Consider the following 18,604-nt stretch of genomic DNA (forward strand, 5'->3'; position numbering starts at 1 on the left):
AGTATTGTCACCATCCACTTTACCCCAACAAACAAACCCACTCTCCCAATCCTGCAAGCCTATCATTTCTTCTTACCTATCATCTCTCACCTTTTTATCGCATGCCTAGTCTCCCTGTATCACCATTACTATTGCCACCAAGTCATTGTAACTCTTAGAGGCCTTAGATCTTGGTTCTCACTAAAACACTAATGTTTTTCGTTGCATTCTCACCAAAAAACTCAGACACTCGGTGGGAAGCATTGGTTGTTGGCCAAAACAGAGGAGAGAAAAAATCCTCAAGGTGAAATGCTAACTTTTCAAACTTTTGGTGGAAAGAAATTATTAGTTTTTTAAATTAAGAAAGAAAATGAGATAAAATCTTAATATTTCTTTTTAATTTTTTGTTAAATGATGGTTTTATCTTAATCCTAATAGAGAATTTTAACAATGGGATAGATATTTCAATTTTTGAAATCCTGGGTGGAGTTTGGAAATACACCAAACCTTGGGTGGGAATTAGTCTCTAGGCCAAATCTTCAGCTTCGGTTGAGGCCCTCCTTACTTTTGGCATATCTGGCTTAATATATGTTCTCCAAATGCAAACCAACACAGACTGAAATATAATTGCTGTTATTTTGTTTAACATACGCTATGCAAAGAGCTTTTTTTCCACAGCTTCATGTTCTTTGAAATGCATCTTCTGTTTTTGGTTGGTTTACAGGATAAGTTTAATGCTTGAAATGTAATTCTTTCCCATTGGCAGGTACTGTTATTACTGCCTTAGGACACGTTGTGCTGCAGCTGCATCGTTTCGGTGTTCCAGATGCAGCGAGCCAGTAATTGCAATGCAGCGGTATGGTGTAGTTGATCATAAAGTTCCAAGTCAATGATACTTGTATAGGAAGTAGAGAAAAGAAAAAGTCATATCAACTTAGACTACTTTAAAAAAAAGAGCCTGTTTATGGCAAACAAGTTTATTAGAGAAATTACAAGCTTAGTTCAAAATATTTTCCTTCCAAAGGGTGGGGATTGAGGGGAGGGGGGCTTCTCAATTGTTTAGCAATCTAACACTTGTCTCGGATAGCACCTAGTTTTAGTTCGTGTGGACAAGTCAGACTTGGCTCTGGTTTGCACAAGATGTTTGGCTAGACTCTCCTAAACGACATCATTCATTTCAATTTTTTTCTAATGATGTGAAAGCTAAGCACAACCTCTATTTGTGTCTGAGTTTGAGTTCGTTTTTCCTACTATTCCCCAGCTCATATATGGGTTCATATTCGTTTATCTTATATTCATATTCGGGCTAGTTCGAGCAAAACTCTTTTCAATTTCGAATAAACTCATTTCTAATTCAGCCTTAGTTTTGAACATTGCAACAAAAATTGAATGAATTCTTTAGCGAAATGGTTGTCAAATGAGACAGAAGCAACACTTTGGTGAGCAATATTTATAATTTTGTGGAAATGACCAAAAAAATCTTTAAAAGAATGGATATTGATATACCTTTATAAATTTTTTCCATCATCTATTGTTTAAATTAACCTAATTATAATAATTCAAACATACTTAGAGCTTGGCTAAAAAGAAATTTAAAAATCATGATATTTGCTAATAATAAAAAAATGTTACACAAATGATTAACAAACAAAAAATTTGCCCCTTGAAAAGAATAAAAGTTCTTATTTCCCATGGCATAATCACACAAAGAAAAAATTTATTCCTTTTATTCCAACAATGAAATTATGTGTACATATTTTGGGTATACGAATGTATACATACATAAATGTGTCATGATATGATTAAGTGATTTTAAATTAATAATACACCCAATCATATAATTTTATATATATATATATATGTGTATTAAAAATGAGTATATATATAGTATTGCTCTTTGTCAAAATATAAACTAATAAATATAGCAAATTAAAAAGAGGGGCAAGGGATAATTTCAAAAAATGTATTCTCAAAACTTATCTTGGTAAAATTTAAGAGCAATGCTATGTGTATCCATTTTTTGTACACAATTTATGTACACAGTGATGTGTCATAATGTAATTAGGTGATTTTAAAACATGTGTCATCATATGATAAAGAAACATCCAATCACATGATAACACTTCATCTGTGTACACAAATTATATACCAAAAATAGGTGCACATAGTTTTATTGAAAATTTAAAGCAGTTACAAAATGGAAAGCTAAAACAATAAACTGATAATTTCACTAGCTTCTACAAATCAAAATTAAAAAATAAACCCACCATTAGCTTTAGCTAAACATACGCGAAACTAAATAATTTCACTCAACCCAATCTAGATATCGAAATTGTTATTTCTTATTTATCCTATTCAGAGTATCTTAAACAACAAAACGCAGCTCAAAATACATTAGCTTTTAGCCGAAATATTCAGAAACAAGCAAAAAAGCTCACATCACACATTAGAGACTATAACACTAAAACATCAAACCCCAGAAACACAAACGAGTGCGGGTTTGTTTAGCTCTTCTAGATCTCTTTCTAAGCTAAACAAGTCACAAAACCTTTTTCTTGCATTTTGCCAGAAAACAAACAGAAAGCTATTTTATTCAATCAATCAATCACAGAACATAATTTAAAAAATGAATAATGCGTACAGAGACAGAAAATACCTGCAATTACTGGGTTGTCTTTAATTTCTTCTTCTTTTTTCTTTTTAAGTCTGAAGAGCTGAGATTGAGTGCAGCTATTTTACATAGAAAGTTTCCGAAACCCTAAACCTCACATCAAAATTCGAAATTTGATTTTGGAGCTGGCTGTTAGCTGATGGTTCTGGGTTTTCAAAATGACTAAAATAGCCTTCCTTCGAAAGTTTTTGCAAGGCATATTTGTCATTGTACCATTGACGAAAAGGTTAGAATATGAAAATTTATATTAGGCTAAAAGACTTAGTCGCACCTAAGATATATGAAATTTTAAACTCACACCTTCTAACTATTAAAATCTCAAATATTTATCCATAACCAAATTTTTATTAAAATTTTCAGTTACAATGAAGATAAAACCATTATTTATTAAAAATTTTAAAAATTAAAATTTTATTATATTTTCCTGTTTAAGTTTAGAAATTTTACAATTTGTCTCTCAACCCAAAGTTGAAAAACTGACAAATACCTTTTAGGATTTGTTTCTCTTCTCTCCGGAGCCAATTCAATGTCTCTGGCCATCAGCCATCCCCCATCCAGTCTTATCTCTTCCTCCGATCACTTTCTGTTCCCTCTCAGGCTATCTTCAGTAGAGACAAAGACGAAATCATAATCTTGAAAGACTGCTGTTAAAGTCTTAGGGCATCATTGTTGCAGGCATTCTTGTTTTCATCTTCAGATTTGCTCTCTGTGGATGTGCTTTGGTGTGTATGTAACAGCAGTGCTTTTATAGAGGACGAAGATTTTCAGGCAGTGCATGATGCCGTACATACAAAATACATCATGTTCAAGTGTGTGTCACATTTGAATTTGTCAACTCTATCTACTTTAATGATATCTGAATAAGCCAGTCTCAAATGCTAGAAAGGCAAGAAAAAGTTTTGAGACTGTTGAACTTGATGTGTTTGTTGTCTTTGGATTTGTGCAGGAAATTTCAGGGAGCTATGCAGATAGTAGTCATGGCTGAAACTGTGGTATGAAAATGCCTCAAGTTTCACCTCAATTTAAAGTCGTATGTTTAACTTCATTTTAATGAGCTTTAATTTTGTGATGGATAATTTTTTTAATTTCAGATACACCTTAACAGAGCCCGTAACTGTTTACCTTTGAAGAAAATTTTTCAGATATTTAAAGATCTTAATGATGCTGAGCATCTAATTACAGGAAATAGATGCAGCAACATTTAAAGATTTTAGTCATCATGAATGGCACATAGGTGTTGTAAGTACTACTAAATTTGGTCAGCCTGTAATTGTTTTGTGTTCATTATGTTAGCTGTCAAAGTGTTACTGCATGTTTTAATGTTTGATGTAGCCGACTTCTTATGGTGATGAAAGCTCAAACAATTCAGTAATTGTAGTAATTCAACATCCAGATGCTCAATCTGATTTTTCCAGTTACTTGGATTAGATTTTTCTGAAGGCCGAAGAGAGAGTAAAAGATTTATTATTTCATATAATCAGCAAAATTTTCATCGCAATGAAATAAATATATATTTGAGTGATAGCAAATGTGTAAATTTTTACAACTTTCTAAGTACCAATTAATGATAATCCACTAACTACAACCAAAAAAAATAAAATAAAATAAAAAAATCTAAACACAGCTTTATAAACTAAGAGAATAATACTAAACATAACAATCTTAAATAATACCAGAGAGAGAGAGATGAAAGTTAAAACCACATATATATATATATATATATATATATATATTTAGAAACGATATACGAATATGTTCAACTCATACCATATAACATATATTTAATATTTTACACCTAATTTCCAATCAAACACACCATATATTACATCCAAATTATTGACAAAGAAAGTTGTCCAAGCACGCTAAAAACAAACAACTTTATGAAGAAAATCAAACCACAACTCATACAAATTAAGAGTAACACAAGTGAAATCCAACTTTCTTTTTACATAACTATCTCCTCTGTTCCTTTCAGCATAACACTGCAACCACCATCATGCTCAATATTTCTGCACATCTCCTACAATTAAAATTTGTCAAAGACAAGTAAAAGATCCGAAATTTCTGCTCATTCCACACTACTAAAATTACATTTAAATATTAGAGGATGCCGAGAAGTTACCTTTGTGGATTGATGGTTAGTAATTGCAGCCATTTCAGAACTCAACGGAGTGGGAGTGGGACTCCTTGCAGATATGAATCAGCGAATTGGATGTTGGGAATGTGGGAGATCTTTTGCCAGTCCTCTCCTGTTCCCTTTCTGTAACGTTCTTCCAAAAGATCACTTTCATAAATCTCCAAATTTTGTAGATTTTTCACCCCCTGGAGAAGGCCATCAGGCAGTGCACGTAATTTTCTACAGTAATTGATTGACAAAGAAGCAGGGCATGGCAAGATTGTATTCCCGTAATCCCACTCTTCCCATTCAAAATTACTCCGGAAGTTAAGATCTTTCAACTTGGGAAAGAGAGTAACTGATGTAGATGATGAAAATGCACCATCGCTTTCGATTCTCATAACTAGTTTTTTCACACTCATTCCAGCTATCATTAGTGATTCAAGTGATGGCAATTTTCCCAAGGGAGACAAATGCATACAATTTTTGCAGCGGAAAAGATTCAATTCCCTCAGCCCGGTTAATGACATGATCCAATCAGAATAAAAAGTGTTGCCTCTGTATATCTAATTTCTCTAAATTTGGATGCGGTTGCAAAGCCTCAAGAAGTAACTCATCATCATCATTTTTCCTCTCTCCATCTCCATCTTTATTGAAACCAAGGATTAAATAGAAGAGGTTTTTCTTATTGCTGAGAATTTGCATTCTCTTAACCTCACTCACATTGGTCACATTTCCTAGCCCTCTAATATGAAACGTTCCTCTTAAATGTTTCAAATCTTTCAAGCATGCAAGAGTACTACATGCTTTACTACCATCACTGCTGCTAACGAATTCACTCAATGTTCGGAGACAAGTTAATTTCTCAATTCCCTTGGGCATGTAACTTAATGATCCTGCTCCAGCCTTAATCAAATGCCGCAAGTTTATCAACTTCCCCATCCCTTGAGGCAGTTCTTCAAGGTTACAGTAAGAAATATCTAAAGTTTGTAGATTGTATAACTCACATAAAGTTTCTGGAAGTTTTTCCACATTGCGACCAGACAAATTCAGATATTTCAAATGTATCAATTTTTTTATCTCTGTGGAATCGTTGTAATGAAATTCGCACTTGAGAATCCCAAACTCATTTTTAACGCCCTTCGGAATCCCAAACTTATGTCTAACGCCCTTAAACATGTCGATTCACCAAAGAGAGTTGGTAGAACATCATTAGACACCAATTCCTTAAAACCTTTACAATCAATTAAGAGACTCCGCAAACTTTTGATGCTACAAATGGAGATGGGAAATGTAGCCTTGTGGTTAAGCATTAACATCAAATGTCGAGCTTTCTCATTGGAAGTGTTTATGACTAGCTCCTTGCTGCCTCCATTGATTTCCATAGTAAAATATTCATTTTTACTAAGATATTGAGCAAAGTCATGAACTATATCATGCATCTTACAGTTTATGATATTCTCATCTTCATCTTTTTGAAACTCTTGGAAGAATGATCGTGATACCAAATAATCAAAATACTCTTGGCCTGTTACCTCCATCTCTGTGTCATTGTCAAACCCAAGATAACCTTGAGCCATCCATAATTTGATCAAGTGATCCTTCTTTATATTATGATCTTTTGGAAAGATAGCATAATATGAAAAACATTGTCTTATCATAGATGGCAAATCATTATAACTCAACATCAAAGGTGATAAAACACCTTTCTCAATCTCTTCCAATTTCCAAATTTCACTATCTAAAATTCGTTGCCATTCATCTCTAGTTTTTTTAAATCGCAAAAGACTGCCAATAGTTTTTGTAGCAGGCGGCAAACCCTTGCACTTTGCAACAATTTCTCTTCCAATTTCCTCTAATTTTTCACACTCCTTAGGAGGCCTACCAGAAAATGCGAATCGTTTAACCAACAACCAACATTCCTCCTCAGATAATTCCTTCAAAATGACAAGATAAACTAAGCCCATAATAGATGCAACTGTATCCTTCCTTGTTGTAATCAAAACTTTACTACCATGGGAACCATTCGTTAGACAATTATAAAATGATTCCCATTTGTCATAATCTTCTAACCACACATCATCTAAAACGAGAAGAAATTTTTTATCCTTAATAGATTCATGAATACATCGCAAAAGAGACTGCAATTCAACTAAATTATTGGTAGGACATTTCAATTCTTCAATGATTGCTTTGGCAACCCTAAACTCATCGAAAGGATTTGAAACACACACCCATATTCTTGTGTCAAAATTACTTATGACCTTGTCATTATTGTAAGCTAGTTGAGCAAGGGTTGTTTTTCCAATTCTTCCCATTCCAACAAGTGAGATAACATGAAGGCTTTTTTGTTCTTCATTTCTCTCATCTAACAACTTACTCACTAAAGAATTCTTCTCATCTTCTCGACCATATGTTTTAGTCATATCAACAAAGGATGTACTTGGAACTCGTTTGGGTATTTCAATACTCTTCATTTTCTTGAATTTGAATTTATCTTTCTCTTCAACAATACTATCTAGATTTCCCTTTAATTCTTTTATCTTTTGTGCTATATCACGGCGTAAAACAACTTGTTTGATACGAAAGCAAGAACAGAGGAAGAAGGAAGGTACCTTCTGCTTAGGAGCAGGAGCATCTTTAAGTTCTCCTTCAACCTGCAACTTCATGATTTCAGTATTCCACTCATCCAACACATCTTCCATGTCGTAGGATGTGTCTTTGAGCTGATCTAACCATTGTCTCACAGCTTCGTCCTTCACTTGCTTCTCCTCTGCATCAGGTAGCACAGCTTGAATGGCTTTAAGATTTCTCCGGAGTTTTTTCACTTCATTTTCGACATTACCAACAAGCCTCACCTCTTCCTTTATCTTTTTAGCAGTGATTTGAAGCAGCTGCTCCAAGGCAAGATTAATAATTGCATCAGCCATACCCAGAAAAAAAAAATCTCAAACGCTTTGAGACACCTTTCTGATGAACAAACCAGAAAATAATAGAAGAACAGAAGAACAGGGAAGTGAGAAGAAGGAAGATTGTTTAGAGAAAGAGGAATTCTTGCTTATTCATTATTCAATTCCTGCCTTAATCCTAATGTCCAGAACATATCCTTTCCTTACAGTTGTAACAAATAAGGAAGTCAAAGAATTTAGAGTAGAGATGCAAAAACATTAAAACCAAAATTACAAAAACAACTTTTATTGCCACTATGCAACAATATCCCCTACTCAAACTTCCTTGCCCATAAGGAAGAATATATCCTTTCCCACATGTTACTTTTGCTATAATGTTTTCCATCATTTTCAGATTATTTTTTTCTTTCAAACTGACTAAGTTTATTGTTGTGGCCTGTGGGTTGTCTTCTTGAGTGCAGATACGGTGTAGAGGGTGCTGACTGCGCTCTGAGGAACCTATGGGGCATTTGTATTTCTCATATTCATGCTGACCACCGGCCTGGTTTGGCAAAGAATACATTCTCTGCGACACGACTTATTGAAAGGTGTGTCTCATGAACCATTGCTCGTTGTAGGCCCATCACAACTTAAGGCTGTCCTGGATGCACATCAAACATTTGAAGAATTAGATTTGCAGTTCTTTAACTGTAGATACACTACGGAATCTTCCTGGATTGATTTTGAACACAATAGCAAATTGAATAAGGATCCCTTGGCACAGGGGAGTACTAATAATGTGCTCATTACCGAGTCAAATCTATCCGATATCTCAACTGCTTTTCCATTGTTAAAGAGCCTAAAGGAAGTGCTGAACAAGGCAGGGTTGGAGACCTTGGTTAGTGTTCCTGTTGTGCACTGTCAAGAGGCATTTGGTATTGTCTTGAAGGCGGCAGAAAGAATCAATAATGTGGGAAAAATGATACCCGGGTGGAAGATTGTATATTCAGTGATACCAGGCCCTGCAAGACACTAACAGAAGCATTCTCTGGAGCGACAGTTCCTATACACGAGGCAAGTTATAAAATTAATTTAAAGCTTTTAATTGGTGATACAATATTGCTAAACTGAAATGTTTTAACATTTTTTTTACGAAGCCTACAAATCAAAGAAAAACCAAACCTTTTTTTTTTAAGGAAACTGTACTTTTCAAGTTAATGTACAGTTCATTTTTCCTCGAGACTTTTAGAACTTGCCTAGAATGTTCTATTTGTGAGTTGTTATAGATTTATATTTCCGAACCCAAAGATAATCCAATCCGAACAATATAAACGCGGAAAACAGGAAAAAAATAGAATAACACGATTTACTTGGTTCAGATCTCGTAAACGAAATCCTACATCCAAGGCAGAGGTGTTCCTCTAGTCAAATCCACTAATATCAAGTTCGATTTACAATATACAAACACACGTATCTCTCACTGTACATCAAAACAATATACAAGCAAATACACGGCAATACAAAGTCAAAGAGCACCTGACTTCACCGTAAAGACACCGCACATCGAACTCAGAGAGCAAACTCAGCCACACAGCAGCCACAAGAAGCCACAAGACGCATAAACCAGAGAAAGAAAACACAGCAGCTCACGCCTCACTTTCTCTCAATATTCTCTCTGCTTTAGTCGGCCAAAATTATGTTTATATACTTAGGTCAACAAAGTGAACACCCAGCAAGTTTACTAAACTGCCCTCACTTATAAATGAAAAGACCCATGCATCCTTAAGCTCTAATTACGCTACTGCCCTTATAGTTTTTAAACAAATATTACAAACTCCACCTTGTTTGAAAACTACAAGACTCAAACATGAATTTAACTAGCCAAAAAACACCTTTGCAAGACAGACTCACAACTTTCCAATTTGCAATAAGTCTAAGGCACTCTTAAACTTATTTATTGGAACCACCTTTGTCAAAATATCAGCAGGATTCACCTCTGAAGCAATTTTCTCCAGAATTACCTGACCTCTAGACAAAATTTCTCTTATAAAATGCAACCTAACATCTATATGCTTTGTTCTCTCATGAAAAGCACTATTTTTAGACAGATGTATTGCACTTTGTGAGTCACAATAGATCACAGGAATACCACAATGCAACCCCAACTCTTCTGTTATACCTTTCAACCACAAAGCTTCTTTTGTAGTCTCTGTCAATGCAACATATTCAGCTTCTGTTGTAGACAAAGCAACAATATATTGAAGACAACTCTTCCAGCTTATCACATTTTCACCAAATGTGAAAATATAGCCATTTAGAGACCTCCTCTTGTCTAAATCTGTAGCATAATCTGAATCACAGTATCCTTTAACATGTAAACTGTTAGTATCAGATGCAGTTTATACAAGACCAAAATCACATGACCCTTTCAAGTATCTTAATACCCATTTCACAGCATTCCAATGTGCTTTACAAGGTTTTCCCATAAACCTACTCACCAAACTAATTGCATAAGCAATATCAGGCCTGGATCCTATCATAGCATACATTAGGCTACCTACCACATTTGCATAAGGAATCTTTTTCATATATTCAGATTCATCAGTAGGTAAATCATGCAAAACAGACATCAATTTGAAATGAGCACCTATAGGAGTATTCACAGATTTAGCATCATGCATACCATACAATTCAAGAACCTTTTTAACATATTCACATTGAGACAGAGTTAAAATACCTTTAATTCTATCTCTATTAATATCCATTCCTAAGATTCTTTTTGCATGTCCTAAATCTTTCATTTCAAATTCATCTTTTAACAATTTTTTCAACCTAGTTAAATCACTTATTTTCTTTGAAACAATAAGCATATCATCCACATATATCAACAAGTAAACATAGCTGCCTGTTTCAGTTTTAAAAAAATAAACACAATTATCAAAGTTACTTCTAGAAAAGCCAATGGAGAGCATATAGTCATCAAACCTTTTATACCATTGTCTTGGTGACTGTTTTAGGCCATATAATGACCTTTTTAGTAAGCAAACCATATCTTCAGATCCAGGTTTCTCAAAACCCTCTGGTTGCTCCATATAAATCTGCTCTTCTAGATTACCATGAAGGAAGGCAGTAGTAACATCTAGTTGTTCAAGTTCTAAATCAAATAACACCACAGCAGATAAAATAAGCGTTATTGATATATGTTTAACAACAGGTGAAAAAATCTCATGATAGTCAATGCCTTCTACTTGGGAAAAACCCTTTGCAACAACTCTAGCCTTAAACCTTCCATTTTCAAAGCCTGGAGCAGCAGGTTTTCTTTTAAAAACCCATTTACAACCTATAATCCTTTTATTTTCAGGTCTTTTAACAAGAATCCATGTGTTATTTTTATGCAGAGAATCAATTTCAGCTTGCATGGCATTTAACCATTCCTTTTTGTATTTACTCATATAGGCTTGTTTGAAATTTAAAGGATCATTCAATTCAATGCAATCACCTATATTAAATGCATATGATATAAGATCTGCATGAGCATATTTAGATGGCAGTTTAATAGCTCTTCTAGTCCTATCTCTAGCCAATTAATAATCAGAAAAATCACTGTCTAAACTACTTTGACTCTGACTCTGTGATGGTTGCTGGTTCAAACCCCTATCTTCATACTTTGAAGCATGAATTGGATCTGAGCCTAAACCAGGTCCATCACTTGACTCAACACTAGCTGAATTTCTCAAGTCAGAATTCTCCACCTCAATATAAACCTGTTTAGACTGAAATTGGTTAGAGATAAACAGATCTTTATAAAAAGCAAATTCATTAAACACAACATCCCTGCTAACCACACATTTTAATTCATCAATTAACCAAACTTTATAACCCTTAGTCCCTGTAGGGTATCCTAAGAAGGCAGCCTTTAAGGCTTTAGGGTTCAGTTTACCCTGTTTCACATGGATATAAGCAAGGCATCCAAAAGGTCTCAAGTGATTTAAATTTGGTGGTTTACCAGACCACAACTCCATAGGAGTCTTAAAATTAATAGCAGAAGAGGGTGATCTATTAATCAAATAACAAGCAGTAGCAACTACTTCAGCCCAGAATTTCTTACTCAATCCTGAGTCAGCTAACATGCATCTTACTTTGTTCAGAATAGTCTTATTTATTCTTTCAGCAAGACCATTCTGCTGAGGAGTGTCTGCACAAGTTCTATGTCTCAAGATTCCAAATTGTTTACAAAAATCAATAAACTGTTTGTTACAAAATTCAAGACCATTGTCTGTTCTTAAAACTTTTAGTTTCTTGTTTGTTTGATTTTCAACAAGAGTTTTCCATTCTTCAAAAAACTCAAAAGCTTGATCTTTAGTTTTTTAGAAATAAACCCAAACTCTTCTTGAAAAATCATCCACAAAGGTTAAAAAATAATGAGCATTAGACAGAGAACTAGGTACCTGAGGAGAACCCTACAGATCTGAATGCACATAATCAAGAATGTTCTTTGATCTATGAGTAGCAGCTGCAAACCTCAATCTTTGTGACTTCCCTAAAACACAATTCTCACAAAACTCTAATGTTGAAATTCTGTTAGAATTAATCAAGTTTTGTTTACCAAGTTCTTGCAAACCCAAGAAACTAATGTGTCCTAGCCTTTTATGCCACAAAACAGTTTCATCCATCTTATCAGGTTTAGAAGACATTGAGTCACTAACAGCTGTTCCCTATAAAATGTATAACCCATTTATCAATTTTGCTCTCATTACTACTAAAGCTCCTTTCATTATTTTAAACACACCTTTTTCAGATTTATAAGAATAACCATTGGAATCTAACAAACCTAAGGATATTAGGTTTCTTCTCAATTTAGGAACTAGTCTAACATCATTGAGAATTTTAATAGAACCATCAGCAAGTTTCAGTTTAATAGCACCTATACCAGTTACCTCACATGCATCATCATTACCCATTAAGACTTTTCCTCCATTTATCTGTTTTAGATCTAAAAACCAGTCTTTTCTAGGTGTCATGTGATAGGTGCATCCTGAATCTAAAACCCATTCTTCCCTAGACAACCCCTCAGTTAAAACCAAAACTTCAGCACTGTCATAGCCATCAAGTAGATTTACAGACTCATGTTTCTCATTATTTGAAGGAAAATTCATTTTCTTTCTTTCAGGGCAATTTCTTTTCATATGGCCTTCTTTATGACAATTCCAACAAACTCTTTTTGGCCTAAATTTAGATCTATTAAATCTTTTATCTTTTTGTTGAAATTTCTTTTCTGTTCTGCCTCTTACTTGCAAGCCTTCACCTATGGTTTTCTTTTCTATCTTCATTTCTAAATCTTTTGACTTAAGAGCCCCTAAAACATCTTCTAAAGAAAGAGACTCTCTACCATATTTGATAATAGCTTTTACATCTTTAAAAGTTTCAGGCAGTGAGTTCAAAATAATAATGGCTTGATTTTCATCAGAAATTTTCTCTTCTATATTAGCCAAATTAATAGTAATTTTATTGAACTCATCTAAATTTTCTTTTAAAGACTTTCCTGGATCCATTTTAAAACCAAACAGTTGCTCTTTCAAATATATTTTATTAGTCAAAGATTTAGTCATGTAAAGAGATTCAAGCTTCAACCATAATTTTGCAACAGTACTAACATCATCAACTTGTCTTAAAACATTATCAAATAGATGTAAAATAAGCAAGCTATAAGCAGTTTCAAGTACCTCAGGCTTCTGAGATTCTGTCATATCAGAAGGTAAGGAATCTATACCTTCCAAGGCCTTTGCACACCTTTGATGCACCAAAACAGCCCTCATCTTTTTTCTCCAAATATTAAAATCATTTTTTCCATTAAACTGTTCTATTTCCAGTCTTGTTGACCCCATTATGCTCTTTTTCTTTTTCTTTTTCTTTTAGTTTCTTTAATCCTACAAGTACCAAAAGAAAATACAGCAGTACCAAGAAAGCAAAGTACTCACAACAAGAACACAATCTTTCCGAAAATATTCACATATATCAAGAGACACAGCACATATATTTCACCAAAATATATTGCAAAGCATGAAAACCAAACACACCTCAAGATATACACAAGCAGCCGAATATAAACGGAAAGGAAACGAAAATAGGTCACAAGATCACAGATCGAAAAGATCTTTTGTGGCTCTGATACCACTTGTTATAGATTTATATTTCCGAACCCAAAGATAATCCGATCCGAACAATATAAACGCGGAAAACAGGAAAAAAATAGAATAACACGATTTACTTGGTTCGGATCTCGTAAACGAAATCCTACATCCAAGGCAGAGGTGTTCCTCTAGTCAAATCCACTAATATCAAGTTCGATTTACAATATACAAACACACGTATCTCTTACTGTACATCAAAACAATATACAAGCAAATACACGGCAATACAAAGTCAAAGAGCACCTGACTTCACCGTAGAGACACCGCACATCGAACTCAGAGAGCAAACTCAGCCACACAATAGCCACAAGACGCATAAACCAGAGAAAGAAAACACAGTAGCTCACGCCTCACTTTCTCTCAATATTCTCTCTGCTTTAGTCGGCCAAAATTATGTTTATATACTTAGGTCAACAAAGTGAACACCCAACAAGTTTACTAAACTGCCCTCACTTATAAATGAAAAGACCCATGCATCCTTAAGCTCTAATTACGCTACTGCCCTTATAGTTTTTAAACAAATATTACATGAGTCTTCATCAGGACTTTAAAAATAAGATGTCATGAAAGTAAATGACAATAAAGAATTCTGGAAAATGAAGCTCCATGTTATGATACTTAACCATTCTACGATCCAAATTTGATTGAGGGTACAAGACAGCAATGGTTGACATTTGTGGCATATTGGAAGAACTAGATACCTTGGCATAAGCAGGTTTAAGTTGTGAGACATGAAAGACATTATGGATTTGAGCATCCTCTGTTAGTGAAAGTTTACAGGCAACTTTCCCAATCACATCTATCACCTGAAAGGACCAAAGTATTTAGGCTGCAATCTTTGATTCCCAATATGCATACTGGTCTGTCTATAGGGTTGTCGCTTGATGTAAGCAAAATCACCAAGAGAAAATTGTCGATCAGATCTCTTTTTGTTAGCTAATTATTTCATACGATACTGGGCCTTCTCCAAATGATGTTTTAACAATTGTATTGTAGATTTTCTGTCTCTCAATAATAGACTAGCAACCTCAACTTTGCAATCTTTGGGGAAATAAGAAATATGGAGAGGAGGGGCGTATAAAGCTTCAAATGAAGACATATGAATGGCGGAGTGACAGGAGGTATTATATCAATATTCTGTCAATGGTAGCTAGTGAAGCCACATATGAGAGAGTTACCCAGTCATATCTGTCCATCAGTTTAAGGATGATAGACAGTTGAAAGTTGGATTAATTGAAATAATTCCTTCCGAAACTTGCTAACAAATATGGTTTCTCGATCACTCTTAATAGTAATAGGCAAACCATGAAGTTTGAAAATATTATCAAGGAATAATTGCACAACATTGTGGACAAAGAATGAATGTACTAACCCCAAGAAATGTGCATACTTATTAAGTCTATCGACAACTACAAAAATCACTATTCGACATTATGTTTTGGGTAACCCTTCAGTAAAATCCATTGTAATATAGTAAATATATCACTTGTAACAAGTAGTGATTGCAACAAACATGGAGTAGCGATGTTTTCAGGTTTGAATTGCTAACAAATAGGACAATTACAAATAAAGTTACAAACATCTCTTTATAACCCCTCCCAAAACACAACAATCATAAGATATTTTATTATTAATTCAAAATCATTCAATTACATGATGATATATCATATATTAACTGAATTGCATACTTAAAAGTACATATGATGATTATAGTACATAACATATATTTTTACAACAAACTACCAATCAAATACACTGTATATTGCACAAATAATTACCGATTTAGCAAGCATTACATGCAAAGTTATTAAAAACTCAGAAGAATATTTTCTAGCAAAATAGTGAATAATTGCCTGAGTATCAAATGGTAAGCAATATGCATAATTTACAAAGTAATCTTGCTCTCTATCTTTTTCATTGATATATACAAAGTAATTACAATTAGAGTAATATCCTAAATCAATCAAATCTCATAATTTAAAATTTTGATAAAATCAAATCCCTTCAATTAGGAATTATATAATAATATCTTAAATTAATCAAATTTCATAATTTACAAACTAGACAAAAAATAAAATCCCTTAAATTAGAAATTAGATGATAATTTATTGAATCAATCAAATTTCATAATTTAAGAATTTGATAAAATCAAATCATATCATTGATTTTATTCAAACTTAACAGCGGAATAATATCTTTCATCACATAAACCCCATACTTATTCTTGCATTACAGTACATTCTAACCAACCTTAACCCAACCAATGACTCAGTTCAACAGACAAAACTTGAAAAATAATTTAAAGATGACCATATCAAAACGTTAAAATTACATACAATAAATGAACTTTTCAAATTTAAAAAGTGCGAAATTATTGTTTTATCAAAATAAACTGTCATTTGACCATACTAATAATGTTTCTCAGAGATTTTATATATACATATATAGTTAATGATATATTTCTCAATATTTTGAACTATAACAATAACAATAAAGCTTTGTGTACATATTTTTTGTATACAAATATATACATACATATATGTGTCATAATGTGATTGAATAATTTTGAATTAATAATAAAGTAACAACTAATCATATAATGACACATTTATGTGTGTACACATTTGTGTATCAAAAGTGTGTATACATAATATTGCACTAACAATAATTATAAAGCTGAAATATTGAATATTTGCTTCCAAGAACCCGACTGAATATTCTCAAAGAAATTCATGGTACATCAAAGGGAATCCATTTACAATGTACAGGCATTAGGGGTTGAAAGTATTTCAAGTCTGATTTGAAGAAATGTATACAGGTAGCTGAAGAAAAATTTCCCACCAATTATTCAGATTAAATTTTTGACAAATAAAAATGTCCAAGCACGGTAAAAACAAACAACTTAATGAAGAAAATCAAGCCAAAACTCATACAAACAGTAACACAAGTGAAATCCAACTTCATTTTTGCTCATGTGGTGGAATATCTCTTCTGTTCCCTTCAGCAAAACCCTGCAACCACCATAAATTACTAACTTCAACATCATGCTCAATATTTCTGCACATATCCAACAATTAAACTTTGTCAAAAACAGGTGAAAAGATCCTAAATTTCTACTCATTCCAGACTATTAACATGACTTTTAATATTAGAGGATGTGTCGAAGTTACCTTTGTGGATTAATGGTTGGTAATTGCAGCCATTTGAGAGCTCAACGGAGTGGGAGTGGACCTCCTTGCAGATATGAATGATTGAATACGATGTTGGGAATGTGGGAGATCTTTTTCCAGTCCTCTCATGTTCCCTTTATGTAACGTTTTTTCCAAGAGATAACTTCCATAAATCCACAAATGTTGTAGTTTTTCGCCCACTGGAGAAGGCCATCAGGCAGTGCACGTAATTTTCCACAGAGATTGATTAACAAAGAAGCAAGGCATGGCAAGATTGTATTCCCGTAATCCCACTCTTCCCATTCGGAAATCCAAAAGAATTCAAGAACTTTCAACTTGGGAAAGAGAATAACTGACGTAGATGATGAAAATGCACCATCGCTTTCCATTCCTGTAACTATTTTTTTCACACTATCCACAGTGATTCAAGTGATGGCAATTTTCCCAAGGAAGGCAAATGCATTAAATTGCTGCAGCTGTCAAGGCACAATTCCCTCAGCCCGGTTAGTGACATGATCCAATCAGAATGAAAAATACGGCCTCTGTAATTGAATATATCTAGTTTCTCCAAATTTGGGTGCGGTAGCAAAGCCTCAAGAAGTAAATCATCATCATCATTTTTCCTCTCTCCTTCTCCATTTTTATCGAATCTCAGCTTTAAATAGAAGAGGTTTTTCTTATTGCTGAGAATTTGCATTCTCTTAACCTCACTCACATTGGTCACATTTCCTAGCCCTCTAATTTCAAGCCTTCCTGTTTCGGATCTTTCAAGCATGCAAGAGTACTACATGCTTTAAGTGCTACAAACCAGCCCTCTAATTTCAAGCCAATAGGTGTGTTTTGGCTTGATACATGGGCACATATTCATGATGCACAAGCTTGTATGTCCTGTTTTTGCATTTTTCAATTTGTGTCCACTTGGTAATGTTTTTCACACATTCTTTGGACAATATTAGATATTCAAACTTGTGTTTTTAGCATCACCAAAACACTTAGGGGTTCAATAATCTCCTCTATTTTGATTTATGACAAAAATGAAGTTTGAATCAAAAGCCCCTGGATTATGTTGATGAAAATCCAGTCGATTGGTAGGACTGGTTTGTGTGAATTGCTAACTAGGAGAATCACATGTTATTTTTTGATCTTTTCATAAATTGTTTTTTCTCTTTAGGTGAAGGTTTTACCAGCTCTATGCAAGCTCTAAAATTTTGACTCGGAATGATGTATCCTACCTGACATGCAAGCGACTAACATCCCTAAATTCTTTCAATAAATCAATACTTACTAGCAGACTCTGAACATAACTGCATAAATTGTCAAAACGGTCTTTAGTCAGGCCTGAGTTTTTCTCAACCAAGAAAACAAGATTTTTTTTTTCCAAAAATTAGAAAAAGAGAGAGAAAAGAAACTGACTTTTAAAAAGACTATACGGAGAACGGTGTAGAATACCTGCAAAGTCAATCGTGACTAAATTTCCTTAACCCAAAATCCAATGTTCTTTAAAATGTTACATAAAACTCAACAACTTATCAATCACAGTCTGTGTAATCCAAAAGATTTACCATATGCAAAATATACATTTCTTAGAA

At 33.8% G+C, this 18,604-nt stretch overlaps 1 protein-coding gene and 3 long non-coding RNA genes across 4 annotated transcripts; 2 read left to right on the top strand and 2 right to left on the bottom strand.

Annotated features, from left to right (window-relative positions):
* LOC123218431 lies at positions 1–1,192 on the top strand. Its single transcript, XR_006502693.1, has 2 exons — positions 1–283; positions 746–1,192. It is a non-coding gene; the product is annotated as an uncharacterized LOC123218431 (long non-coding RNA).
* Positions 1,193–3,115: 1,923 nt separating this feature from the next.
* Positions 3,116–4,031, top strand: LOC123218434. The gene is made up of 2 exons (XR_006502696.1): positions 3,116–3,459; positions 3,597–4,031. It is a non-coding gene; the product is annotated as an uncharacterized LOC123218434 (long non-coding RNA).
* A 418-nt stretch (positions 4,032–4,449) lies between these two features.
* LOC123218429 lies at positions 4,450–5,789 on the bottom strand. The gene is made up of 2 exons (XR_006502687.1): positions 4,773–5,789; positions 4,450–4,670 (listed from the first exon to the last, which is right to left on the bottom strand). It is a non-coding gene; the product is annotated as an uncharacterized LOC123218429 (long non-coding RNA).
* Positions 5,790–5,842: 53 nt separating this feature from the next.
* Positions 5,843–7,696, bottom strand: LOC123218986 (putative disease resistance protein RGA3). Its single transcript, XM_044640644.1, has one exon. It carries the CDS (start codon positions 7,694–7,696, stop codon positions 5,843–5,845), a length of 1,854 nt encoding a protein of 617 aa, XP_044496579.1.
* Positions 7,697–18,604: the final 10,908 nt, after the last annotated feature.

This window comes from Mangifera indica, chromosome 6, assembly GCF_011075055.1.
Source record: "Mangifera indica cultivar Alphonso chromosome 6, CATAS_Mindica_2.1, whole genome shotgun sequence".
NCBI classification, from domain to species: domain Eukaryota; kingdom Viridiplantae; phylum Streptophyta; class Magnoliopsida; order Sapindales; family Anacardiaceae; genus Mangifera; species Mangifera indica.

Coding starts and splice junctions, on each gene's coding strand:
- LOC123218986 (XM_044640644.1), bottom strand. CDS start 7,696: ATGGCTGATGCAATTATTAATCTTGCCTTGGAGCAGCTGCTTCAAATC.